The following is a 27,780-nucleotide window of genomic DNA, read 5'->3' as shown; positions in this document are numbered from 1 at the left end:
GTTCAGGTTCGGGCTGAATGTGGTAAATTAAGCATCAATTATATTTTCAATATTTTATTATAATAAATTGCATATTTAAATTCAAAACATTAAACAATCACAAGCTTTAAAATGACCAACAAATGATTTGACTCAAAATTGTATATTACTCATCTTGTTGTGACTGTTTCATGTTATTTTGTTTTGCTCTGCGGAAAGATCTCTTTTGGGTATCCTTCTTGCTGCCAGCCAACTGTCCTTGCTTTCTCATGGCATGGAGTTTGAAATTTTTCGCTTTTATTTTCTTTTTTTGCTCCCCGCCCTTTTTCTTACCACCTTCTGTGTACAGAACGTTGATCCTTCGTCCTTTCATAGTGGAATGGTGCATGGATAGACATCTCTAAAAGTTAAAGGAGTAATTCATATTCAAAATAACAGTTACCAATAGTTACGAAAATACCTGATAAGCATCGTCATTGTCAACTTCTACGTAAGCAAATCCGCGCGGTTTATTGGTTTTCTTATCTGTAGGTATGCGGACATGCCTTACATCACCGACTTTAGAAAAGTGCTCTTTTAAATCTTGTGTGGTAGCATCGTAAGGAATGTTTCCGACAAAGACGACGTATCTTTTTTGATTTTTCTTCAGTATATCATTCTTCTGTAAATCTTCAATTTTGAGTTCGGATTGTTTTTTACTTTCATTAGACAATTCTTTTTTATTACTAGATTTCGGTTGTGGTTGCTTTTTCATTTGTACTTCAGACTTCGTGTTTTTACTTTCAACCTGTAAAGATAAACACATGTTTGATAAATCGTTCAAAAATATTAATCTTATTAAATAACCGCATTCTAGCGACTTATTATAGTTTCTGGTATAACTTCCTGAATAATGAACCAAATTGAATGATTGTTACTTAAAAAGTATACAAAAATTATTGTGTCCCTATTTTTTATGATTGGTCTTTTAAAAACTTATGGCTGTTATTTTCAACTATTAAAAAGAAAATCTATATATTTAATTAAAAAAATTATACTGTTAAATATTATCAGCATTGTTAAAAGTATAATTTTACTATATTAAAAAATAAATTATAGTCACAATTTAATATAATTACATAGATAATTGTCGAATTTTATTATTGATATGGTTACAAATTTCTTACTGTATGAAAAAGTGTTAATTATGATTAACAGAAAACTTTCTTTTGATAAATGATAAAGGATCTATTTTGAAGTATAAAAATTCTTTTAATATTTCTTCTATAAATTCTTTTCTGGAGCCACAAAAAATTTTTAAAAAATAACAAAATTCCTGGACAAAATAGGTAGGGGCATTTCATTTTCTCTTATATATATATATATATATATATATATATATATATATATATATATATATTTTTAACTGTCTGACTTTGCATAGAAACATTATAGATTGTGTACACAAACAATTAAAAAACCATTCAGAAATGATTTTGAAGAGGAACTGAAATATTTAGTTTTATTGAACTTTTTTATAAAAAAATATTCATAGTTATAATTAAAATTTTTGTTTTTCTTCAAAATAAAGGGAAATAATTACAGCTAATCTGTATCAGTTATTTAAAATTAAAATTAACTTTTCATGTAAACAACTTGTATGTATGATGTTATGATTTTAATAAAAAGTTAAAAAAAAAACAAATGAAATTTGTGTATAAAAAATTTATTATGCTAATAAAACAAATTTACAATACATAAAACAAGCATAATATGCTTTAAAGTTTGATTGGTAGAAGATGGAAAGCATAGTGGCTGAAATTAAATGAACTGGTCCAAATTTCTCCTTAGCACAAACCAAAAGAGGAATTACTGGAAATAAAATAACAATATTAAAATCATAATAACATACAAATACACCTAATTTAAGTATAAGTTAATTATTAAGGAAAAATATTGACTTATAAATATTTGTTAAATTTATGGCAGAGCATAAATCAATTTAATTCCTATGTTGACTTAAATTTTTGTTTAATAAAATGAATTAAGTACAAGGGTTGCTATACCACAACTTAAACAAATATGTATATTTTGATAGACAATTAAAATAACTAACAACTAACCTCATCATCTTCATCTTCCTCTTCACTCACATCTCCACCTTCTTCTTCAGAATCTTCCTCTTCAACATTGTCTTCTTCGACAGATTCATCCTCAGGTTCATCTTCAACTTTTTCTTGCTTTACTACAGCTTTTTTCCCTTTATTTTTCTTATTTTCCACCTGAGCAACCTCTTGTTTCACTGGTTTTTTATCTCCTTTAGCCTGTTTGGGTGCTTTTTCTTTCTTAACTAGTTGCTGCTCTTTCTTTACAGGTGAATTAGCTTTCTTAGGTTGATTTTTTTTCTGTTGAATGGCACCTGCATTTTCCTTTTTCACAACAGATTTCTGTTCATTTGATTCGGCGGTTTCATTTTTGTCTTCCGCGCCGGTGGTGGATTTCTTCTTTCTCTGTCGTCTTTTTTGGCTGGTTGTTTTATTTTTGTTTTTACCTTCACCCTTTACTGGTTGTTTTGGAAGATTTCCTTCTACTTCACCTTTAACTTTCTTTAAAAATGCTAGTTTCCTTTTTGCTGTCTTGGTTTTCTCTGGGAGGCTTTCAAGAAGTTTAATCTTTTTGTTGAGTTCAGCCTCCACTTGTTTATTACCACCCTTGATTTGTTCTACTAAGCGGGCACGTCTAGGTTGGCCCAACTGAGCTTTTGCTTTCTTTTTTGGTTCATTCTTTTTGGGAGATGGCTGCTCAGACTTAATTAAATCGCCGGTACCCTTAAATTTCTTAAGTTTCTCTGGCGATTCTTTTTTCGGTGTTTTAGGGGCAACACCATTCTTGGGTGAATCAGTATTTGACTCTGCTTTTATTTTTTTTACAGACTGTGGCTGGTTTTGTTGATTAGGCAAGCTTTTCCTCTTTTTGGGACTCTTAGCTTTTACATCAGTCATCTGAAATAACAATAGTGTTTTAGGAAAGATCTAGAAACTGCACGTTGCCTATATGAAATATTATAAAACTGAAATAAATACGTCCTAAAACACTACCAGTTTTGGAGATCTACTTAAAATAATTGTATATAGGTTTAATACATACCTTTAATAAATCAAGAATCGTCAACAGGTAAAAAAAGTTCTCTTAGATGCACACCAAGCAAGACAACGTGGGAGAGAGAATCGCACGTTATAAATGAGAGGTTAGAAAGACGCTGTGTCTGATGCGCCGCTGAGATGCAGGTTGAAAACATAGTAAACATAGGGTTCTTAGACACTTCCCTAAAGTTTTACAAATAAAATACGTTTAAGTTAATCAAAACAAAAGTTATTAAACAGTTATTTTGTAAATGTTGAATTAGTTTATTTAATCTTTGATACAACTATATGAAAACTGATATAAATTCAAATATTTTGGTGTATTACGGATTGCCGCCACAATGCCCGCCAAATCTCAATTTTTTGAATTCCCATGGCAACGCACGAAAATTTGATCGATTCACATATAAAAAATGGAGTACTTTCAGAAGCCGCAAATTATAAGCCACACTGAAAAGCAAACCGATTATGCTGTGCATGCGGTAAAATGGATTCCGAGTTCGGCAAGATTTGTCGCCGTTGGAGGAAAATCCAATGGAGCCGGTATAGTTGAAATTTATTCTCTTACCGGAGAAGGTTTGGAGAAGCAAACTGAATTTTGTAAGAGGGATCACTTTAAATGTGCAACATTTGATGCGTCTAGTTTAACGAACCGTCACTTGGCCACTGGAGATTTTAGCGGAAGATTGCAAGTATGGTAAGGATATATGTTGTGTAATTTTCAAAATATCCTACATAAACTATTTACTAAAAATAACTCATGTATCATAGTTTTTCCATGATTATTTCTTTTCCATATACTTTTAAGTGCATCTTTAAATGTAATATAAAAAAGTCGAAAACTTTTTTATTTAATTTTTTTTTCAATAAAGTATATATTAATTTCCTACATTTTTTTTATCACACATCTAAAAAACGATTCAGATATTACTTTAAGCGCACATATTAGGCATATATTTGCATTTAAATATTTTGTGGCACTATTTAACAATATTCTTAATAGTAAGAATTTATTCCTAATAGAATTTATATTATTTTATTGAATAACTTACTTTCAATGGGACGAAATGAATGAAATGAAAAATAATAATAATAATATTAATAATAATTGATATGAAAAATCACTATCCAATTATTGCCAACATCTCTAAAAACTTGAAAATGATTTATAATTTTTTAACAAATATGAGACAACACGCGATTGAAAATACAATAAAAAACAACTGATTTTGTAGACAGACAAGTTGGAAAAGTCAGTAAACGAAATTCCTTGTTGCACAAAAAATATATTAATTATCTTTCAGAATTTTGGCCAACTGTACTTTGGAATGATGAATGAAAGTTCAATAGAATAGAATCAGATGATAAACTATAGGTTCCTCGTCTTCCAAATAAAATGTTGGACCTTAGACACACTACAAAAGCTTTGAGACACGGTGGAGGCATCGTTATGGTTTGAGATTCCTTTTCTTACTATGATATAGTACCATAACACAAAATTATTGACAACATGGACCGTTTCATGTATAGAGATATCATGAGAGATGTAATGGAACCAACGAGTTACATGGATTCTTATATGCTGTAATGATCTAAAACATGCTACCAAAGTTAAACAAAATTGGTTAAAAGACTATTATGTTGAAATAGTCGATTGGCCAGCACAAAGTCCGAATCTAAGTCCAATTGAAAACTTACGGAACAACATAAAGTCTCATTTTAAAACACCAAAACCTATCAAATTTTGATGAATTGTATTTATTACTTGTAGAGTCGAGAAATTTAATTTCAAATGACCGTTGCCTATCACTTAACATTAATATAATATTCTTGTATTAACAATTTTTTAATGTTATATACAAATTATTTTATAAATATATATTTTTCAAAATGTATGCTATTTCAGGGACCAGCCACATCGTGCTTTTACTTTTGGTATAGGTGTAATTTAAATAGAAATTATTTTGATTTAGGAACAAATTACAGGTGTGCATCTCTTAATTTACAATCAATAGTAATGCGTACTATTTGCTTGGCAACCACTGTATATGTATACACATATTTTTATTGTGTCAAAATGAAAACTTATTATTTTTAATTTTAATATAAAAAATACTTAATACTATATAAAATATAATTTGATATATTGGAATAATATTCTTAATGTAAAGCAGCAACACAGAATAACTCTGTTACTATAGAAATCAAATTATTTCAATAATGACAAATATTTATAGTGTGTAAGAATATTATATACTAAAAACACAATAAATTGTACTATTTTAGGGATTTGGAAGACAGTTTATGTCCCGTTTATATGACGACGAAACACACACAAGTAATCAACTCAATCGACGGAGTCTCCGGAAGAAACTCCGGATGCGGAGCCCCAGAAATAGTCACTGGCTCCAGAGATGGTAAATTTTGTTCATATTTAAACAAACTCAACATTCATTGTTCACACAGGTTCCGTTATGATTTGGGACGTGCGTCAAAAAGATTACCCGGTATCAAAATTTCTACCTCTCGAGGGACAAACCGGAAGAGATTGTTGGGCCGTAGCTTTTGGCAACTCGTACAACAACGAAGAGCGTGTCGTTGCCGCGGGCTATGATAACGGCGACATAAAATTGTTTGACTTGAAGATGAACGCCGTTCGATGGTCGAAGAACGTTAAGAATGGGGTAAACACCACTTGATAACTACCGAACCATTCTCTAATAAAAAATTGTGTAGGTTGTCGACGTGCAATTTGACCGCAAAGACATCTGCATGAACAAGCTGGTCGCGACGACTCTCGAATCGAAGTTGTACTGTTTCGACGTACGTACTCAGCACCCGAAAAAGGGGTTTGCGTATGTGAGGACCAAAGCACATGAATCCACTATATGGAGTGTGCAACATTTGCCGCAGAATCGCGACATTTTCATGACCACTGGGGGTGCTGGTACACTGTGCTTATGGAAATAGTAGGTTCGCGTTGAATTTCAGAATTGTCATCTAACGGTTCTTCTTTCAGTGAGTATCCTGACAGAAGAGTGGAGAAGGATTCGGATGGTATTTCTTACGGATTACCAGGAAAACTGACTTTGCTGCAAAATTGTGTGATGTCTGAGCAGCCAATTACTTCATTTGATTGGTGCTTGGATAAACTGGGACTGGCTGTGACCTCAGCGTTTGATCAGACAATTAGGATTTTAATTACCACAAAATTGAATTTATATTAAATAATACTTCATTGTATTCTTGCAGCTAGTTTAAATATTTATTATTCTTTATACAATAAATATATTTATTAACAATTATTTGTATGAAACCTAAAATTTCTACTCATAACGTTTTTACCACTCCTATTATATATTAATATAAATATATTAACGAATTAGATACAATATATGTATTTACAATATTAAAATTAGTGTTATTTTGAATAACAAACTTTACACATGTACTATACAGTGAATATCTATTGGATATAAATATAAATATACCATCCTTAATCTATTAAAATTATTATTAGATTAAATACAAAAAATATACATTCATAAATAACAGACATTTTTATAAAAATATTAGATGTTAAGTGACTATTTTTCTCTCCTCTTGGAAGAAATTTTGTTGATAGTTTGGTGGAAACAAATAATTAAGTGGGGAAATAATAATGTATACTAATTAATTTTGATCAAATGCTGAAAACCAGAATATGGATTTTCCACCTTCCATATATTTGATTTTCTCATGGAAACAAATTTATATATATTTGGTCAAAAATATAATTTCTACCTATTTTCCCTAGGTACCACGATATAAATAACGCATTTTCAAATTAATGTTTTGAAAAAGTTAAATAGGAATACATATATAAATATAAGAAGCCACTGGATACAATATTAGTATTAGATATAATTTTTATAAGAACAAGTTTTTTACAAATATTTTTGTAATTAGCTTGATTTTATACATTTAATTACAGTAAAATTAACTTATAAGTAAATAAAAAAATATTCCTATGTAATATCACAAATTTGCATATTTTGCTATCAGTCCTTATGTACAAACATTTATATGTATGTATACATATTTGAAATCAGTCAATAAATATTTTGATAAAAAACACTTACTATCTACACCATCTGCTAATACTAGAAACGAGAATGATTTGGATCCGTGAATTTGGCGGTCAAAATGTAGAACAATGCAGGAAGAGGCACCAATAACAGTAGTAATGAGTGAAACAAGGGTTCAGTTAATAAAGTTATAGATATTATACCATACGCATGAAGGCACCAGTGACCCAGGAGAATCATTATGTTCCTAGGTTTCGTGAGTGTAGTTTTAATTAAATAAGATATGTCTTGTCTCATCTTAATGGAGAAGTGGGCTGCACAAGATATCACTGACATTATCACCACTAGGTATGGAAATGCATAATCTGAAATTAATTGGACGAAGTATTTTTAAATTGTTGATATGCTAATAACTTACACAGTAGTCCTCCTATTAAAGCATGTATTAAAACAAGTATAGGAATAAAGTACATCGCAGCATAAATGGACATTTTGCTTTGTCTTGGAAACACCCTCCGGCAAATCCAAGGTCTAATCAACAGCATAAGTAGTAAAGAGAGGCCATAAAATAGAAATACTATAGTGTACCTAAAATACAGGTATGAGGACAATTAACCAATGCTCATGGTCATACTCACAATGGATAAACGGCCTCTTGGGTGCAATAAATTTTGTTTTCGAAATTTGGTCGTGGGTTGTGAAGCAAGGTATACCAATCTGCCAGGCTCGTCACTCTGCAGCTGGTTATGGTGAAGGACCCCATTGGGTGGGACAAAAGTATGGCTAATGTAGCTGAGGCAGCCACTTCAAACAGGGCAGTCAATTGGAGGAGTATCACTCTTTTACAGAAACTGCCAAATTAAATTTATTTTTAACTGTGTTGTTTTCTGTTGATAATTATCATTCGCCTTACCTCCTAATCATAATAACTTTGTCAATAAAAAACCAATGCAATACGAGTTCGAGGAGAACCACGAAACCCAAATAAAGCCAATCGTATAGCAACGGATTGTCAGTACAGGGTTCGCAAATGTATGTCGAGGCATTTCGCCTAAATCCACGTGGACATGAACCGCAATCGGACAGATTTCCATTGGGCAACAGTTCCCGGCCGCAATATTGGCCAGGGCAGTTCATTTTGTTTTCCTCTATCGCATACAAAGTAAACTCGATAATTGAGGTTATGTATGGTATCTGTCAAATAAATGAAAATTTCACAAAGATGGTAGACGTCCAGCGCGATCTCTGCGCTGTGATTGGTCAAGGAAATTCATATGGCGTGTTGATTGGTGGCTATGAAATATTTCGTGATATTGTTGTTGACTGTTCAACAATAATTTGTGACTTTTGGGACGTTCCGAGGGTGGATATGACGTTAAAAAATTAAAATATATTTTTGTGATGTAAATTGCAGCGGCGGCCGTCGTTAAATTCATGTATCATTTACGTTTTAGTCTCGTGACTGACTAGCGAGTACCCCCCATCTATTTTCAGCCCTAGGTACTTACGGCATCAAATCGGTTTGTGTGCAAAAATTACTGTAAAAAACTGACTAATCCAGAAATCGTGAAAGTAAATAGTGTGTTTGAGCGTCGTCTGTTAATTTTTAAGTGTGAATTATGTGTTATTGGCGGCGGAGGATGCATAAATCAATTAGATTGGAGGTTTTTATGTCCGAGTAACCAGCTGATGGCGGGTGAAAATACAGGACTCGCTTGGCAGTTTACTGATCTCAGCCGTGTTCGATTGTGATTGAAGGTGTGCTGTTGTTTTCTCGTAACGATACTAGCGAATTAAACCGCGTTTGTCATTATTGCAACGGTGTCGGTAACATTAAATAGACTATATTTCGAGCAGTTGATCATTGGGCGTGCACTGAACTACAGCACACACCTTGTGCCATTGATATTTAGCAATCATTCATAAATTTTAAAGACTATAAATATAAATGATGCGCTTAAAAAATTGTGCAATTTGACGACGGTATTTGGGTGGTGAAATGAAGAGTGATCAGTTTACAACCCCTGTGTAAATAGTGTCTACTTGTTGTTGAAACGGACTTCTTGAGCACCACGATGTCCACGACGGCTTTCGTCGACAGGATCGATCCCTTCGCGAAACGGTCGCTCAAGAAGAAAAGCAAAAAATCGCAAGGCAGTTCGAGATACCGCAATTCCCAGGATGTGGAAATGCAACCGTTGCCTTCGCTCAAAGGTGAGTATTAACATGTCGCAATTTATCCCAACATCCCGACCTAGTGCAATACATCCAGCGCCTCATTGCTGCCTCAAACCTGGCACCTCACAAGTGCTCAACCCGACCATATATGTATATGCATCCTCTAGTTTTCCATCCCAAGAGCGCCCACATTTGCTTTTAACCTACCTACTGACTTTGATTGTCGCTTTTCAAATTATATAACGTAATAATGTACTCTCGCGATGGAACGCGCAGACAACGTCTTCGTCGCGGCTCTACATCGTCTAATTGACATGTTTGTACCATAATTGCAAGCGACAAGGTCGGGCTTGTTGGGCAAGGTCGTTTCTAACCACTTTTTTTGTTATTCTTTCCCATTTAGTGTTAATTTTATGTACCGATCGTCAACCACCCGGACCAATATCGAAGCAAGAAGCCACACATGTGGACTTTAATCCGTCCCAGCGTATCTTGGCTACCGTTTAAAATCGTTTAAACCTCTTAATCAACCCAGATTTACTTGAAAAATGTTTTTCGTACAACATAATCGCGTTGTAACACAAGCCAAAACACATATTGACAATAAACACGTATGCGACAACAAACTGTATTAATATCAATATTTTGCGTATAACTCCAGGTAAAATTCCAGTAAACTCCGCACTATTAACCGCATATGCCAAGAAAACATTTGTTGACTTTTATCCTTGACAGACCTCTGTGCTGTCATCAATACTGACAAGTCACAGTTCGATTTTGTTCTTTTGATAAAAAACATTGAAGGGGTTGGGAGATTTGAAACGTGTACCCGTGCTACCAATCAACTCATCTGATTATGTGAGCACAGTTGCCCGGTTGGAAATCGGACGAATTCATAAACACTGTCGTAGATAATTTTGTTATTGTTTATAAACTAACACGTGAAGTTCATAAGTTAAGACGAGGTTTCTTGGTAATTACCATTGCCATTAATTATTGATTTAGTGTGCATTTTTTTGTGATTATTTAAGAAAAATTACTATTAAAATAATAGTCTTATTGGATAATCAGTTGTTAATTGGATTTTTAGTGAGTGTTGTCGAGATAAAGTGACATTATCAGTTTGAGAAAGGAAATTTTGAATAGATAAGTTAATATACATGTGTACGGGGCGTAAAATGTGTGGGAACCTCCCGGATTCAACAAAATATTGTATTATGTTATATAATTAATAAAAAGTTTTGTTAAAAAATATGTATCTTCATAAATCACCTTACTTGCTGGGTAGTAGTTAGAACAACTGAAATTTATATTCCTTTGTACACATTTATCTTAACTCATCCTCGTTTTAATTCAAATAAAGAAGATGGGATAAAACAATAATATTTAATAATAAGATTTTAATGTAAGTTGGATTTAAACATTTTATTTTAAAAAATCTGTTCAATTTATAACAAAGTAAAAGATATAACAAATATTGATAGTTTTCTCAATGGTTAACTATAAAAGACAAACTTAGAAATGTATTACTAATAGGAAATGTGAATGCCTTAGTGTAAGTTTATTTTTATTTGTTACATAATCACGGTACATTTGAAGTGTAACTAAAATATGCTGAATGACTTTAATTTTGAAAACATACATTACTTTAATTAATAAATATTTCCCTCCATAAAATTCGCATTTTTTTTTCAACGAACGTTGTGTTTGAAACTGTATATCATTTTTTATATATTTATATGTCTAATAATTAGTATTAGTATTTCTGATGGTTTTTAAATTCTTGACCAATATTTACAATTTACAAATATAAAAAACAAAATTATCAAGATAATTATCAGGTTATCCTAAAAATGGTCTCTCAAATCAAATCAAATTGTTAAAATAAAATTTTCATTTCGTAACTGACCTTTATGAATATTGTAATTTGTGTTATTCATTAACGTTTTTTGATCTATCATCTTTGTTTTTCTAATACTTTTCACAAATCAAAATGAAAATTATTAAAACAACAAATATGACGACAGATTTAAACAGAGTGCTCTAAAATATGTCACATTCTCTCGTATTTAAATATATATTTTTGTATGAATATATTATACGTATTATACTAATATTTGATAGTTTTCTCAATGGTTAACTATAAAAGACAAACTTAGAAATGTATTATTAATAGGAAATGTGAATGTCTCAATGTAATTTAATTTATATTTCTTACATAATAACCGTACATTTTGAATATAACTAAAATGTGTTGAACAAATCTAATTTTGAAAACATACCAGTTTAATTAATAAATATTTCCCTTCATAAAATTTACTAGTTTTACTTTCTAACTATTAAAGACAAACTTAGAAATGGATTACTGATGGGAAATGTGAATGCCTCAATGTGAGTACATTTATATTTGTTGTATAATACCCGTACGTCGTATGACTAAAATCAATTAATAATAATAAATTTAGTTCGAATAAATTTAATTTTGAAATCATATATTAGTTTAATTAATAAATATTTATCTCTATAAATTTGACTAGTTTTTTTTAAAGAATCTTCTGTTTGAAATTATGTATATCTTTTTTATGTATGTTATAATAAACTAGTATTTCTGAAGGTTTTTAAATTCTTGATCAATATTTATATAATTATCAAGATAATTATCAGTTTATTCAAGAAAATTCTCATTCAAATCTAAAGTTTTCAGCAGCTCATAAATCTTGGCTCTTTTATGTGCTTAATAAGTTTCAAAATTTATTGTTAAAATAAAATTTTTATTTCGTAACTGTTCTTTATGAATATTGTAATTTGTAATATTCATCAATGCTCTTTTCAACTGTCAGCTTTGTTTTTTCAATAATTTTTATTTTGATTTGTGAAAATAATTAAACAATTCAAAGCAACATTCTTACATTACTGTTTTTAATGTCATATTACACAGAGTGCTATATAATATGTGATATTCTCTCGGATTTAAATAGATTACATCATAAGATTTTTCGTATGAATATATTATGGATTAGAAATTTTTGAAAAATAATGACATTCTGTAACATTTAACGTAAGTATTAATAATTAAAATTATTGTAATAAATATCTTTTAAAATACGAATATTTTACTATTTTTTCTTTCTTGTATTAATTAAAACCCACAATCGAAATTAGGGATGAATCATTGAAAATGACAGGTTTCTTTTTATTATATATAAATTTTATTAAATTATTTTCTTCAATTAGATTTTAATTTTTTGAGTTGTAATATCAAATTGTATTTCAGTTAATTTAATTTTATTTTTGATCAGCTGCTATTTGTGGAGGTTTTTCAATTTTGGATCAATATTTACACAATTGTTAAGGCATAAATATTATAGTAATTATCAAGATAATTATCAGATTACCTTGAAAAAAGGTATTCTTGATCGGAATCGATGTGATGAACTGTTTTCAAGAGAAAATATATTTTTTAATTTGTAAATTTAGAACTTTTATGGGCTAGATAAAAATTTTTTGAAATGATTTTAATGTTTTTATTTAACAAAAACAGTTTGAACCTCTACGTATATCCATATCTATACCCTTTAATGGGTTGAATAAATTTTAAATTTTATTTTTAAAACCTCAATGACCTCAATGAATATTATATTTTGTATTATATATTAGAGTAACTTTTATTCGTTTTTAGCTAGTTTCAATGCCATAATATACATAATGTTTCTAAATATGTGGCATTCTCTCGGATTCAAATGGACTACATTAAAGTATCATGAGTTACATGTGTTACGAGATATTCTGTAAGAAATGTTTAACAAATAATTGAATAATTAATTAATTAATTTTTGACGCCAGTGTTAAGAATAATTGGAATTATTAGGATGTAATCAAAATTGAAATGTTATCGTTTAAGATATCTACTTAAACACGCCACACCTTTAAAAATATTTCTTCTTTGATTTGTTAATTTATAGTTCACAGTTGAAAAGAGGGATGGACCATCAAATGTAACAGGTTATTTTATATATAAATTTAGTCAAAATTTAACTTTGTCGTTATTTGTTTTTAATTAGATTTAAATTTTTTAAATTGTGAAATATATTATGATTATACTTTAACAAATTTCATCTCATCATTTGAACTATATTTCCATCATCTTTTCACATTAATAAATATTTCCCTAATCTTTAATATTTAATCATACATTCCAGAACTGAAACTGGAAAAATTTATTTATTAGTGTGATTGTGGATTTTTAATTATCGCCGTGGACGCAATAAATTCGTTCCTTTTCTTGTCTTATAACGTTAATTCCGGCATTTCCCCGGGAACACAATGCCCTCATTGTCTCACCGTTCGATGTAGTCCACGAGATTGCAGCAATTTCCCCGCTCCGCAATGTGTGGCCGTAATTGTACGAAATAGATCGCCTACCCCTTTATGCAATGACGTAGCCATACGGATAAAAATCCATGACAAAAAAAAGAAAAAATAACTAAAACAAACAAACAAGTCATTCGTTACTCGCGTTTCGCCCCTCGACGAATAAACGCTGGCTGCTTTCAATCATTCTCATTACGCAAAGGTGATTCATTATTTTTCGTGTCTTCCGAAAAATCAATTTGCGTCCTGCCCCTCAATACAAGGATCGATAGCTTCACGTTACGTATTCATCGACTCCTTCAATGTTTTACGATTGTTATTTTTCGTTTTTGGTTCGTGCTCCCTCGCGAAATTTGTCCGACGAAATTTCATAATCGCAAGTTTATTCGGCGATATTTTTTTTTTTGCGTTGACAAATTAATTTTTGGCGGCCCTCGGCGCACAAATTCATAGCCCGAGGCGATTCGTACGCGAGCCCCGTCGCCGGAATTAATATTAAATCTGTGCCCGGCCGCGGGGCGAAATCCACCCTCTGCATTGGGTCGGCTTTCGCGTGGGGACCGCACAATTTTATCTGACGTGTGCGGTGCCCCGTCGGTTCGCCGGCCAGGATTCGTACAGGTGGACTGAACTCGACCGAACTGGCTGTTGGTTTAACGGTTTTGATACGCCGGTTATTTTGAGGCTGTGCGTTTGATAGGTATTTTATTAGTCGGTAATTTTAAGATGGATGTGCCTCTGTAACTTTTTTTATTTGCCAAGAATATTGCTTTCTGTATCATTCGACTGGGGTGGCCTATCGTCAAATATTTCCTGTTAAATAAAGTTTTTGAGTGCAATTGAGTAACAATTAATTTTTTATTATTATTTTTAAAACTATATGCCTATAAAAGATATGATAAAATTACAACAAATACTTATGAGTCAAATGTCTGATAATATTTAAATTCAGCATTATCAGAAACAATTGCATAGCAAATTTCCTCAAATTTTGAAATTATCTAAGTTTGTGATTAAAATATTTTAGCAGTTGGAACCTTTGGGTATTTGATTCGATTAATTACACACCCTGTATATTTCATATAAAAGCACTCCTGTAATTTTTTTATTTCTAACATACAGTAGGAAAAGCGTTTGACCCGTCTGAATTTAGAGAGAGATATCATGCACGACAGAGGCAGTAGAAGTTTGGCCTATAGTAGGAGACTTTCTGTCTCTATCGTAGTGTGATGTCTCTTTCAGGATTCAGATGGATCAAACTCTTCTCATAATGTATATATCAGTCAGTTTTTGTCTTTTTGATCTGAAAGTAGAAGTAACATTTATTTACACTCAAAAAATGAGAAAAATTGAAGCAGTTTTTATGAAATAATATGTTGTCCATTGAAATATCTTTCAAAATGGATAGATACTAAATTTAATAAAATATTAATTATTCATTACGGTGTTTAAAATATATCATAATATCAAATATTGACTTCAATATTGTCACATACTGCTGGAATTCTATTATATGGTTTCAGTTGATCAAAAAAAAAAAAAATAATAATAATAATAATAATTAGAAAAATAAATTCAAATAAACCATAGAATCAAGAATCAAAAATTTCTGAGAATATTAAATGGTGATTCTAATATACTCCTATATTTTTGGCCTTTCATTGTATAGTTTAATTGATCAGACGAAATAAAATCATTAGACAAATAAATTAAACACTAAACTGTAAAACAAAGTGTTATAAATGTCTGAGAGTTACTCAGTTAAAGATATTCTTGGTACTTTAATCTACAGTTTAGTTGATTAAAAGAAACAAATTCTTTAGAAAAATATCTCAACCAAGCATAGAATAAAGTGTCAAAAATGTTAAATAGGGATATCATTAGTCTTACTCATTTTTTATTTTATTCTATGGTTTAGTTGGAAATAAATTGATTAGAAGAATAAATTCAATTAAATTAAAGAATAAAGTGTCAAAAATGTCAGAGAATATCAAATAATGTCTTTAAAATTCTCAGAGATTTTGGCTCTCTATTCTACGGTTGACTTGATCTGAAGAAATTAAGTGTCAAATATATATAATAATATTAAATAGTGATTTTAATAGATCATATGTTGTTGGCAATTTATTCTACGATTTAGTTTTAGAAAAATTAATTCAATTAAACCTTAGAATAAAGTGCCTGAAAAAATGTCTGATAATATCAAATAGTGGCTTTAATATTCTTTAATATTTTTATATGGTTTAAGTTTTTCTACTCTGATACAGATTTACTATTAATACGCAATATTTTTCTATTTAAATTGGTAAATATCCATTCAGATTAAGAATAAATCCGATGGTGATATTTTTTCATAAGAAATATCCAAAGAAATTTTCCTTTAATAATGATGATTCTATGTTAAAAAGGTCACAGGTTATAAATATTGTTTGTTAGTACACTAAAATAAAGTATCAACATTTAATATTTCAAGGCAAGCATTTAAAAACAAAATGTATTTTAAATAAAATGCCTAGATTAGAATCTTATCATATAAGTATCATTAACAGTTTTCTATAAAATTACTTGAAATTACAATTTATAATTTTATATAGAGTTACTAAATACATATATATATATATATATATGTAAAATATATTCAGAAACACTATTCTAATAATAATTTCCAGTTTAACGTCGATTTTATCACATGTCCTATTGCACAATATTACTTTTTAATATGAAAAAAACATTGATCACGATGAGGCAGCACAACATGCATGGTTATTGTTTGCTCTGAAATTACAGATAACGTTTCGTGTCACAATTAGAGGAAGTTATGGCTACGTTTCCTATTTTTTAATGGTTCAGTTCTTACATTAAACAGTTGACCAGCATTTATCATTGCTAATTAGTGTAATATGAAACGTAATTAAATTAACTTTGATATATTTGGATTGTTGCCGCATTAATTAATTCGTGTAAATTATTCGAAAAATAAACTAAGTAAAGTGTGTGTTAATTTTTATCCGTAACGGTGCTCGTTTTGTCTATTTATCTACGTAGTCGAGTTCTGCATGTGTTTAAACTCCCGCGGGAATAAAAAGTCAACTCCAAATAAGCTGAGAGCTCTCTAAGTGGAAGCTTTTTACAATGACGCTCCCCACAGTGGCCTGATGTTTGATATAGGTGATGTAAAAAATACAAAATATAAAAATTCGTGCAAAGCTTTTAAAACTTTCAAAAAAGTCATTCTCAAGAACGCCTTAATACGATTTTGAAAAGTGAATTATTCAGAGCATCAAATAAACTTCCAGCAGCCCAGCTTACGTTTATTGGATTATGTTGTTTCACATTGTTGTTATTGAAATATATTTTTAGTTTGGGGAATCTGTAATTTGGAGATTTTGTGGGAAGGCTTTTAAAACTTTTTTTTGTGTCGTATTATAAAGGTAAAATTCGACATGGTTAAAAAAATATGTGTGCGCAGAGCCAATTTCTTTGTAAGTAAAATAATATTTAAGATTTTATAATAAAAATAAAAATCTACTAATTGTTACTTTGTGTCGCTCTGTTTTAACTCTCAAAGAAAAACATTTTCTAAAATATTATAATAAAATATTGTTTTTTCTTCATTTATAATTATATTAGTTGACCCAGCTAAGTTAACATTTATTTTTTAATAAATCTGAGTTTTATAATAATGAGATTAAGTTTTTAAACAACATAAAAGTTGATTTTAATTATACTATTGCAAAACTTACAGAAAAGTTTTTTTGATTAAACTGGAGAGTTTCTATTATTTAGTATTTAGTTAAATATATAAAAATATACGAAAAATTCACCGTTCGTAGTTTATAAAATTAAACTTATCATCGATTTTTAATAGTATTAAACAAGTAAGGGAATTTGAAATATTTCGAATCAACAAATTCTTTATATAGAATGAATGAATTACGTTTTTCATATTATATTTAATTTTGCTGAGTATTCATGCGGTCAGGAATTATCTGAAGTAAAAAAGATTGATATTTTTCATTTTTTATCAAAAATTTTTATCGACTTTTAATTGTAAAAAGAAATTTGTAGGCGTATGAGAAATATTAAAATTAATAATTATTTTATTGAATTAACTGAATTCTTTTATTTGGGTATTTATCAGTTTACTTAAATCAACATTTTTGTCGATTTTTAACTTTAAAAAGAAATTAGTAGATGTATAAAAATATTTAGAATAAATAATTCTTTTATGGAATTAACTAAATACAGTATTCATTTAGTGAATTTAATTTATTCAAGTATTCATCGTATTACTAAATCAGTTTATATTAATAAATAATAAATCAGAATTAAAAAATGTGGTCAGGAATTATCTGAAGTAAAAAAAAAACTATGATATTTTTCATTTTATATTAAAGTTTGCTATAAAAATTTAAATTTGATTTAATTATGATTGATTACTATATCAAACGTTTTTCACAGATTTTTAACAGTAAAAAGAAATTAGTGGACGTATAAAAATATTTAGACTAGATATTTTTTATGGAATTAACCAAATACAATATTCAATTTAGGAAATTTAATTTATTTAGTATTCATCGTATTATTAGTTTACTTAAATTAGTTTATATTAATAAATAATAAATCAGATTTAAAAAATATGGTCAGAATTAACTGAAGTAAAAAAATTGTCAATTTTAATTAAAATTTACTACAAAAATTTAATTTTGAATATTTCATTATGCATTATTATATATGTTACTATATCAAATATTTTTATCGATTTTTAACACATAAAAAGAAATTAATGGATATAAAAATATTTAAAATCAATCAATTTTTTTTTGGAATTGACTAAATACAATATTCATTTTTTTGAATTTAATTCCTTTGGGTTATTAATAATGTCAGAGTTAAAAAATGACAGTCAGGAGTTATTTGAAGTAAAAAAGATCATGAAATATTTTTCATTTTATATTAACACACTATAAGCGGGTCGGGTAAAAATACCCATCTCAAGAACTGTTGATTGTTAGCGGGCCGGGTAATTTTTACATTTTTGAATGTACTTACTTCAAAAGCGGGGTGAGATAATTTTACTCCATTGGTTTACATACAGAACTGAAAGAATTATCTCTTATTTTTCGTTATCATTCAACAACTTAGTTTGGACTATTTTGCTGCCCGCCTATAGTGTGTTAATATTTTCTACGAAAATTTAAATTTGAAGATGTCATTATGATTGGTATAATATATCACAAGTTATTGTCGATTTTTAACTATAAAAAGAAATATTTAGATTCAACAATTTTGTTATGTAAATAAAATATTCATTTAGTGAATATAATTTTGTTGAGTAATCATCGTTTATATTAATAAATAATAAATCAGAATTAAAAAATGTTGTCAGGAATTATCTGAAGTAAAATTTATTTTCTTTTTTATTAAAATTTACTACAAAAATTGATATTTTTTAAATTTCTGTATTAACGATGTACTACATCACACGTTATTGTCGACTTTAACTTATAAAAAAATTGTAGACATATCCGAAATATGTATAATAAAATATATTAATTTTGTTGAGTATTCATCGTATTATCAATTTACTTATATCAGTTTATATTTATAAGTAATAAGTCACAGTTAAAAAATGCGGTCACGAATTATCTAAACCAGAAAATATTGTTATTTTTAATTTGTTGTTAAAATTTGTTACAAAGTTTTAAATTTAAGATTTCAGTACAAATAAATTAGTCGTTATATTAAAAATATTTAGAATATACTAATTTTTAATTGGGTTAGTGAAATTAAATATTCATTTAGTTTATTAATAACTAATAAATCACATTTAAAATATATGACCAGAAATTATCGAAAATAAAAAGTTTTTCAGACGTTTACTGCTGTGAGACTGTACGATTTTAATTTGTTACATAATTAATTCTTAGCATTTCAACATGAATTCCTTTGTCATTTTTTAGAATTATCAAAATTGAAGGAGTTTTTAATTTCCAAAGTAGCTGATTTGTTTGGGAACTTAAAATTTTGAGAACAACGCAATTTAGATGATCAATATCGAAAATTAAACAATATTTTCATCCCACAATAATTAAAATATTTAGTCCAATAAAAAGTTAGATGATTGAATTGATTGATTCGAAATTCTGTGTCAAATTGGACGAACGGGTACAAAGTTCTATACGAACTGTTCAATAAGTCACAAAGTAAAGATTTTCCTAGAGTAAATTGGTTACCGCCATGTTCGATCGCACGCCTCCGCATTTTACATTGTGAACCTTTCAAATCATCGAAAATTAGTCGCATCAAAAACCGTCATGCGACCATCATACGATCGCAGTTTATTACAACACGGTCGCAGGTAAAATAATCAGGGCGGACATCCAGAAGCGTAACTGCAACGGATAAACGAGACCGAGACATTGGCGACGGTAATTGAAAGCGCCCGCGGCCCGAAAAAAGATACGCGCCCAGCGGGAAGATAACTCCCCAGTTTCCCCGTCTTAGATTACCTCGGCAACCTTCACGGATGCCGAATGCTCGCCGGTGTCGTTTCGCCAATATTGATTTTGTCCCATGACCGCGTGTCCATGTTTGTATTTTGCCGGGTGCAACAATTATGGATGCAAAACCAATTTTCGTTGCGTTTCGTTTCATTGTTACGGCCATTTTGCGTGCGGACCACTGGGGAAACCTGATACGCGATAAATTGTTTTCGTGGCTTTTTAGCAACAAGTGTTTTCCTTTTTGTGGCGTTTTTAAAGCTGATCATGTTTTAGATCTGACTCTGATTTTAATAAATTATCACGAAGACTGGACAGTAAAAATATCTATGCACCCATTTTGAAGGGTGTTAAATTTATTGGGAAATTTATTTGTTTAATTAAAAATGCCCCATCCAATGTTTCGATTGAAAAATGGTTATATTTTTATGCCAAATGTCATATGTTGCTATTTTAGAAACAGTCAGAGATATTAAAATATGGGACACTCCGTATGTGCAAAAAATTCCACTGATAAAATGTTTTAGCAACATATATTTTATATAGCACAGTGGCATAGAAAATAAAACACAGTAATCAGATTGATTTATACAAAAATATTAAACATATTGATAGGTATATTTGTTAAATTAATATTGAGTCGATGATCCACTGACTCGTTTTGGCATTAATCTAATGAGATGGTCAATTTCGTTTTGAAGTACCTCATTCTAAAATAACCCTAACATGATGAGGTCGACAATTATCTTGTTGGAAAACTGGATTTTAAAGGACCCTTCCTTCTTCTGTAAACTGGTAGATAATTACACGAGTCACGTTCATTTGTCGCTTCTAAACGTCTTCTGAACTTTACGACCTTCTTCAGACTACGATTCCAAACAGTTCCAGACATTGCTTCAACTCCGATTCATCTAATTTGTAATTTCCACAAAATTCTTGCCTCTTTTGAGCCAGTTATTCGACCTCCATCAAACTCACTTAGCAACAAATTAATGTCGGAGTCCTCTAAAACAGAATAAAAGTGAAATTAATAATGAACTATTTATAAAATTAACACAAAAGAGAGTTGCACAACATTTTTTTTTTAAATTGGACTTTTGTGTTTTATCTTTAATGTTGTTGAATATACAAAAATGTTGATAGAGATTTAGATAAAGCATTCCAGAATTTTTATGAAATTTTCTACACACTTGTTTTTGATAATGCTGAATTTAAATATTATCAGTCTCACTAACTTATTGTTATTACTTTATCCTATCTTTCATATGTATTGAGGTTTTAAAACAATCGACAAAATTTAATTGCTAATTAATTGGAATAAAAATAAAAAATATATTTTTACACGATATTTTGCTAACCTTAGATAAGTTTAACAAAACAACTCCCAGATAAAAAGAAATACACGAATTAATTGCTAATTAAATACCAGCTAATAAGCACAATCCGATTCTTTATTTAGTTTTGTTATTTAGACAAACTTTTCTCAAGTTTGCAAAACAAATTTATCTCCAGTTAACAAAACATCGTATAAAAACTTTTTTGAACCACGGTATTTTTTAGACAGAAATTCGTTTGGAATTAATTACCAATTAGTTCCTTTGTGTTGAAAAAAACTGACTTTGTTTCTGAAATCACAATTAGTTTGGATATAATTAGCGGTTAGTTTTAGTTTTCGATTGGTTTGCAAATTATTAGAAAGTAATTCAAAAACATCATGCAGAATAATTGTGATTTGTAATTAATACTTTTAATGGATTGGTGATAAAAAATATTTTCATTTCAATTAATTAATTAGGATGTCATAAATTCTGATATTTTATAATTTGTTAAATTTTTTCCCTTTTTTATTGGATTGCTTCCATATACTACTGAAAATTTTTGACTTTGTAAGGTGTTGTGCAAGCTCCGTAAATAATTCTCTCTTTTTCACTAATATATTCAACAAGTTCTATTTATTAAATACGGATTTATAGAGTTACTTGGATTTTGGAAACATTGATTAATCGTTTCAAGATCCTGTAACTGTAATACCATCTTTTGTTATGATAACACTGCTTCCCCCCAGGAGATCACAACTTTTACAAACGAAAACTTTGATCATTAGGAGGACTCTGGACGATTTTAAATTTTTCACACGTAAAAATTACAAATTCGAAAGCCATCCTAAACTTCTCCGTCTTGGCACTCAGGTTCGTTGGCTTTTCTTAGTGTTACTGTTTTTTATATTTTACTTTAATGTGTTTGTTTATATTACATGTGATATTTTACTGATTACTGATAATTTCTTGATTAAATCACTATCGAGTGTATTTGCAACTGATACAAATTTATATGCCTAATTGATCAAAAAATATTAAATTTGCCGTCTTGTGGTATAATTCTGTAAAGACCATTCGGGGACACCCTGTATATTAAAAATAAGAACTATACTACCTGAGTTGTATACAAATATATAATATTTACTGTTTTTATTTTGTTGTTGTTATTGTTTTGTCCACTATAAGATACATCTGTTGATTATAATTCTATTATATATAAAGTTGTTTTACTTTTTGATGGACCAATTCAGTTTCGATTATAATTATTTAGTAAAGTTTCATAATAAAACTATCATAACCCTTAAAAAAGTTAAGTGGTAGCTGCCAAAACTATGTACTACTATAGTTCGAAGGACTTCAAAGATAATCAATAACTGGATAATAACATCAAAAAATAATCAATTCTTATCATCCACTCAAATTGAAACCAACCTGGAAGAAACAGGGTAAATTAGTTCAAGGACTGTGAGAAGAAGGTTAGTGAATAGGGGTTTGTTTGGCCGCAGACCTGGAAAAAGACCCTGCTTTCTACCAAGAGTTTCCTATTCGATTTTCGATTTCCTCAGGAGCGTTCACTGAACAATGTGGCCGTATAATTTTTAGTGATGAGTCTAAATTTAATTTGTTTAAAAGTGACGGTCTTGTTTATGTTAAGACGTTCTATGAGAGTATAAAAAAAGTTTGTTATTTCCATTGTGAAACACGATGGTGGGTCAATAAGAGGTGCGTGCTTCTTTATAAGCGTAAGTCACTTTTATCATGTGGAGGGGTTTATTTACAATTTGCTTCAATATATTGAAGAAACGATGTCATTAAGAAATGTTTTAACATGATAACAATCCCAAACAGACATATTGGTTAAAAGATCAAAGTATCGATGTTTTTGACAATCTCCAAACATCATGTTTGTGAAATATACGATAGATTATATAAATTGAAACGAACTTCACACCAATTCAAGTTGTATATTTATTCCCAGTTCCCATTTCAGTTCAGTTGGATTGTTTCTTGACATTCGAATTATCCAGTTATCAATTTTTTTCCAGTTTTTCGTACTCAGACAAATTTTTTCGTAGTTACCAGTTTGTCAATTTCTCTTAATTTTTTAATAATACGGGAATCAATCGACTTAATTGGACGCAAAGTTTTAGCCATCTCTTCATGTTTCTTTTGGTTTTGGTAGCTCTGAATTATAATTTTTCTTACAGTTTCACTTCGACCAATAATTAAATTATAATAAGCAAAAGATGGATAGTGAATAATCGACTTAAATTTGCAAAGAGCAATAAAAAACCATAAAGTAAAAAGTTGTCTTTTGATGTAGTTTTTTAAAGAACAATTAGATTGACCAGTTTCATAGAAGGCACAACAATAACGGAAAAAACAATACATTATAGGGACTGGCATCCGCTTCAAGTAGAGCAGCTCATATTTTAATACATTGCTATGAGTAAGGTGGGCACTATTGTATCTCATTTTATAATATTTTTATAAAACATGTTTAACATTCGGCCTGTGGGAATTCCTCTTTTACAAAAACCCTTTGAGACGTGAATAATGAGGAATGTGTTATTGTTAATTTTTTCTTTTTAAATTTTTACATTATACTGTGTAATTTCTACATTTACTTTGTACTGTGTAATTTAGTTTTATTTTAATATATTTCTTTCATGCTTTTGTTGCTAATTAGTACCATTCGCGATGTATATTTTTGGTAACTTTATATATTTTATATTATTTTATTCTATTTAGTAAAAAATGGCCGTTACTCGGGGCCTAGATTTTACAAAAGAACAAACATCGTATAGCCTCCAACGACTTGCGACAGAATTAAATTAAAATGCTAAACGAGACGCCAGCCAGATGATCACTCCGCGGAGAAACGTTTCGAAACCGTCAAAAGGTAAAAAAGCGAGAGTCCCATCGTTTGAAACGTTCGAAAAATTGCAATAAAATTGCGACCGGTTGAGAGGCGGCATGGTGTATTACATCTGGACAGGATGCGGCGCATCGGAAGTAGTACGAGATTAAATTTCTCGCTGTCGGTACAAAAAAAAAAAAAAAAAATAAAACGAGGAGGAAAACGAATGAAAAAAAAAATGGGGCGCAACCTCGGGAGAGCGAACGGCTCGCGTCTGAAACTTAATAACACCGGCGCGCGTAATTGAGGTAATTAAGTGGAATATTCGCAATATGGGTCGGTCATTTGCCGATGCTATCTCCGACGTAATTGCCGACCGGTTACAAATAATCGGTCGCCGTCGATGTTTATTAAGTGCCCCCGGTCCAGCTCGTCTTTGATGGAAGGAAACGAACGTCGCAATCCAGACGTTTGATCCCGACACAATTTTTTTTGTGAATAAAAAAGGATCTGTTAATTGGTTCGTACCGATTTGAACTGTGACACCCGTTATTTGACTGTTGTAAATGAAGGAGCGGGCTCCACAGAGTGGAGTCCAATTCGACCTCGAGATTAGGCGGACTGAGACCTTTCAATGAAGGTATTGAATTACATAACTATGACCAACTTTTTCTATGTTTACAATATTAATCGATAATGTCTACTACTTGATGGTCGTCAAATAAATACAAATTAATGTAGCGTCTTGAAATTTGAGACTTAACATTTTAAGATTTATATTTTCCTTCAATTTTTTTATTTTAAACAGAGGTCCTTACGTCAGGTAATGTATTTTTGGCTCTCGTGTATTATGGTAACACAATAAATTTTTTTCTTCCACATGTAAAATCAATATATACATAAATAACTAATAATAATTGATATATATTGTCTATATTTTACTGTATCAATATTTACCACCCAATTTTTATTAATTTAATAAAATTATTTGAAAAACTTTTTGTCAATTTTAACTATATAATTTATACATTTACCTTATTTGGAAATTATTTTTATTTCAATATATTCGTTATATGCTGGTGTAGCCAATTAATATTATTTCCAGTGCATAAACTTTATAAATTTATAAAATTTAATTCTATGTTTAAATGCTGATCTAACTCTATCTAATTTATGTATAAACTATACCGTATTTTAGTTTTTTTTTAACAATCGGCCGACCATTAATAAGGTAAACAATTTCCCAGGTTTAATCAATTCGAGTCTAATAAATTCCTTAAGGAAATGTTGCCTTGCTTGTTAGGTAAGAGGTTTTAAACAATTTTTGCGTGCACATCTTGAAAACTTTTTGATTGGTATTTGTATTGGGGAATCGATCGAGTGGCGACGAGAAAACTAGCAACAAGGCAGGAGTTTCAGTTAGTCATCATCTTACTTACAACTTGTACTAAGTGTTATGTCCTGTAAGCTGCAAATAGAACAAAAGTACAAGGAAAAATAAGTTGTTGAAATATATGGTGAATATTTTATCAACTGGAGACACTTGTTTGCTTTATATTTAATTAGGTTTATAAAAAATATAATAATAACTAATTTGTTTAGTTCAAATAATTTAGATAATCCTTAAATCATCTACAGTCTCATTAATAAAAAACTATTTTCTAGCAAAATAAAATAAAATAATTTAAACAACTTTTTCAATGGTTGAACTTTGTAACGTTGTTGTAATGTTTCGCTATAAAAGCTATGGAAAATGTTGTTCAAATATTTCTCTGTGTAAACTACCCTAGATTTTTTATTGAGCGAATATTTTATGTTTGGATGGAACTGCATAAACATTTTATGTTTAATTTACGTATTTTTTAATATCATTTATTCGGTTTGATTTGATTTTATTTTTAACAAATACCATTTCGAGATAATATAGGTTATTCATGTTGGTATAATTATCAAAGCATAATTACCACTATAATTATCAGTGGACCATGTATTAAATATAATTAATATTTTTCTTAAATTACATACAAATTTTTAATTAACAACAAAAGGAACTTCTTGCCACGACAAAAGTTATTACTGGCAAACATAAATTATGGTGACAATTATTAAGGACAGCTGTTATTTAATTTCAATCATACTTTACAATATTAAATTGAGAAATCAATGCTAGTAGTAGTTGTTATCTTTATGTGACAGATGTGTGGCTTTCTGATATCATTTAAAAGTTTTTAATCAAAACATTGAATTAAATCACGGCACATTTATTTATTGTAACTAGAATTCTAAATTGTAAACTACGTAGATTTGTCAACATTTGATATATTCAAAACTATTATTTGGTTTATTTTAAAGAATTTTTTCTTAAATAATTGGAGGTATTTCAGACAAATACCAATCTTGATCAGACTTTTTTATTTGTCAATTAGTAATTATCATTTGATAATTATCATGATATAAATACGATATATATCAAGATATCATCAGTTGATAAATATCAAATAATAAATATGTCAATATGAAGAAATTATCATCAAAAATATATATTATTATGTTAAGATGAGTATGAGTATTACTTAATAATTATCGAACCATAAATATCATGATAAGGATCAGCATATTACAATTTAACGATCATTAAGAATTAAATATTATAATATAGATCAAGATAAAACTATTATTTTGTTTATTTTAAATAATTTTTGCTTAGTAAAGAAACTACTCTTCCTGGAGTTTTTTTGGACAAATTTTGGCGAATATAAAAAATGTTGACCAGTCTTTTTTGTTAGTAAATTGCTAATTAATACTTAAGAATTATCAAGGTGTAAATGTGGTAAGTATCAAGATATTATCACTTGATAACCATTAAGACAAATATTAATTATCAAGACATAAATATTATGATAAGCATTAAGATATTATTTCTTGATACGTATTAAAACATAAATATCATCATAAGTCACATTAAGACATGAATAGCATGATAATGATCAAGGTATTATCATTTGACGATTATCAAAAATTTAATGTTATTATAAGGATCAAAATGTTATCACTTTACGATTATCAAAAATCATTATAAGAATCAAGATAAAGCTATTTTTTGTTTATTTTAAAGAAATTTTGCTTACTTGACAAACTTCTATTTCTAAAGGTATTTTGGACAAATTTTGGTGAAGACAAAAATGTTTATCCGTATTTTATGTTTGTGAATTGGGAATTATCTTATCAATATCAATATATTATCACTTAATAATTTCCAAAGTATAACTATTATAAATATCAAGATATCATAATTTGATAAATATTAATGCATATCTATTACAAGTACCAACATGTTATCACTTGATAATCATCAAGACGTAAATATATTATTATTATATA

The 27,780-nt window shown here is 29.4% G+C and overlaps 4 protein-coding genes across 4 annotated transcripts in view; 2 read left to right on the top strand and 2 right to left on the bottom strand.

The window, feature by feature from the left end:
- Nucleotides 1-38: 38 nt before the first annotated feature.
- On the bottom strand, nucleotides 39-3,222 carry LOC109609337 (uncharacterized). Its single transcript, XM_020025989.2, has 4 exons — nucleotides 3,106-3,222; nucleotides 2,082-2,960; nucleotides 440-766; nucleotides 39-379 (listed from the first exon to the last, which is right to left on the bottom strand). Exons 2-4 carry the CDS (start codon nucleotides 2,958-2,960, stop codon nucleotides 146-148), a joined length of 1,440 nt encoding a protein of 479 aa, XP_019881548.2. The 5' UTR covers nucleotides 3,106-3,222; the 3' UTR covers nucleotides 39-145.
- On the top strand, nucleotides 3,116-6,349 carry LOC109609347 (dynein axonemal assembly factor 10). The gene is made up of 6 exons (XM_020026001.2): nucleotides 3,116-3,257; nucleotides 3,530-3,798; nucleotides 5,388-5,518; nucleotides 5,568-5,785; nucleotides 5,838-6,070; nucleotides 6,121-6,349. The coding sequence occupies exons 1-6, from the start codon at nucleotides 3,240-3,242 to the stop codon at nucleotides 6,326-6,328; spliced, it is 1,077 nt and encodes a 358-aa protein (XP_019881560.2). The 5' UTR covers nucleotides 3,116-3,239; the 3' UTR covers nucleotides 6,329-6,349.
- Nucleotides 6,350-6,398: 49 nt separating this feature from the next.
- Nucleotides 6,399-8,440, bottom strand: LOC109609341 (JNK1/MAPK8-associated membrane protein). The gene is made up of 4 exons (XM_020025994.2): nucleotides 8,082-8,440; nucleotides 7,807-8,019; nucleotides 7,587-7,756; nucleotides 6,399-7,533 (listed from the first exon to the last, which is right to left on the bottom strand). Exons 1-4 carry the CDS (start codon nucleotides 8,303-8,305, stop codon nucleotides 7,244-7,246), a joined length of 897 nt encoding a protein of 298 aa, XP_019881553.1. The 5' UTR covers nucleotides 8,306-8,440; the 3' UTR covers nucleotides 6,399-7,243.
- Nucleotides 8,441-8,648: 208 nt separating this feature from the next.
- LOC109609359 (serine/threonine-protein phosphatase 2A 56 kDa regulatory subunit epsilon isoform) overlaps nucleotides 8,649-27,780 on the top strand; it is a 42,956-nt gene continuing 23,824 nt past the window's right edge. Inside the window, exon 1 of the mRNA XM_020026014.2 lies at nucleotides 8,649-9,382. Within this exon, the coding sequence (XP_019881573.1) occupies nucleotides 9,244-9,382 (139 nt within the window). The 5' untranslated portion in view covers nucleotides 8,649-9,243. The remainder of the gene's footprint in view (nucleotides 9,383-27,780) is intronic.

The sequence above is a fragment of the Aethina tumida genome, chromosome 1 (assembly GCF_024364675.1).
Source record: "Aethina tumida isolate Nest 87 chromosome 1, icAetTumi1.1, whole genome shotgun sequence".
NCBI classification, from domain to species: Eukaryota; Metazoa; Arthropoda; class Insecta; order Coleoptera; family Nitidulidae; genus Aethina; species Aethina tumida.
Note: the sequence above shows the minus strand (reverse complement) of the source record. Positions and strands in the feature narration are given on the sequence as shown.

Excerpts from the sequence above, each read along its gene's own strand:
- LOC109609337 (XM_020025989.2), bottom strand. The coding sequence starts at position 2,960 with ATGACTGATGTAAAAGCTAAGAGTCCCAAAAAGAGGAAAAGCTTGCCT. Across the intron at positions 767-2,081 it reads AGGAAGATGAAGATGATGAG|GTTGAAAGTAAAAACACGAA; the intron begins GTTAGTTGTTAG and ends TTATCTTTACAG. Across the intron at positions 380-439 it reads ACAATGACGATGCTTATCAG|AGATGTCTATCCATGCACCA; the intron begins GTATTTTCGTAA and ends TTTAACTTTTAG.
- LOC109609347 (XM_020026001.2), top strand. Across the intron at positions 5,519-5,567 it reads AGTCACTGGCTCCAGAGATG|GTTCCGTTATGATTTGGGAC; the intron begins GTAAATTTTGTT and ends TTGTTCACACAG. Across the intron at positions 5,786-5,837 it reads CGAAGAACGTTAAGAATGGG|GTTGTCGACGTGCAATTTGA; the intron begins GTAAACACCACT and ends AAAATTGTGTAG.
- LOC109609341 (XM_020025994.2), bottom strand. The coding sequence starts at position 8,305 with ATGAACTGCCCTGGCCAATATTGCGGCCGGGAACTGTTGCCCAATGGA. Across the intron at positions 8,020-8,081 it reads AAAGTTATTATGATTAGGAG|TTTCTGTAAAAGAGTGATAC; the intron begins GTAAGGCGAATG and ends TTAATTTGGCAG. Across the intron at positions 7,534-7,586 it reads TTTAATAGGAGGACTACTGT|ATTATGCATTTCCATACCTA; the intron begins GTAAGTTATTAG and ends AATTAATTTCAG.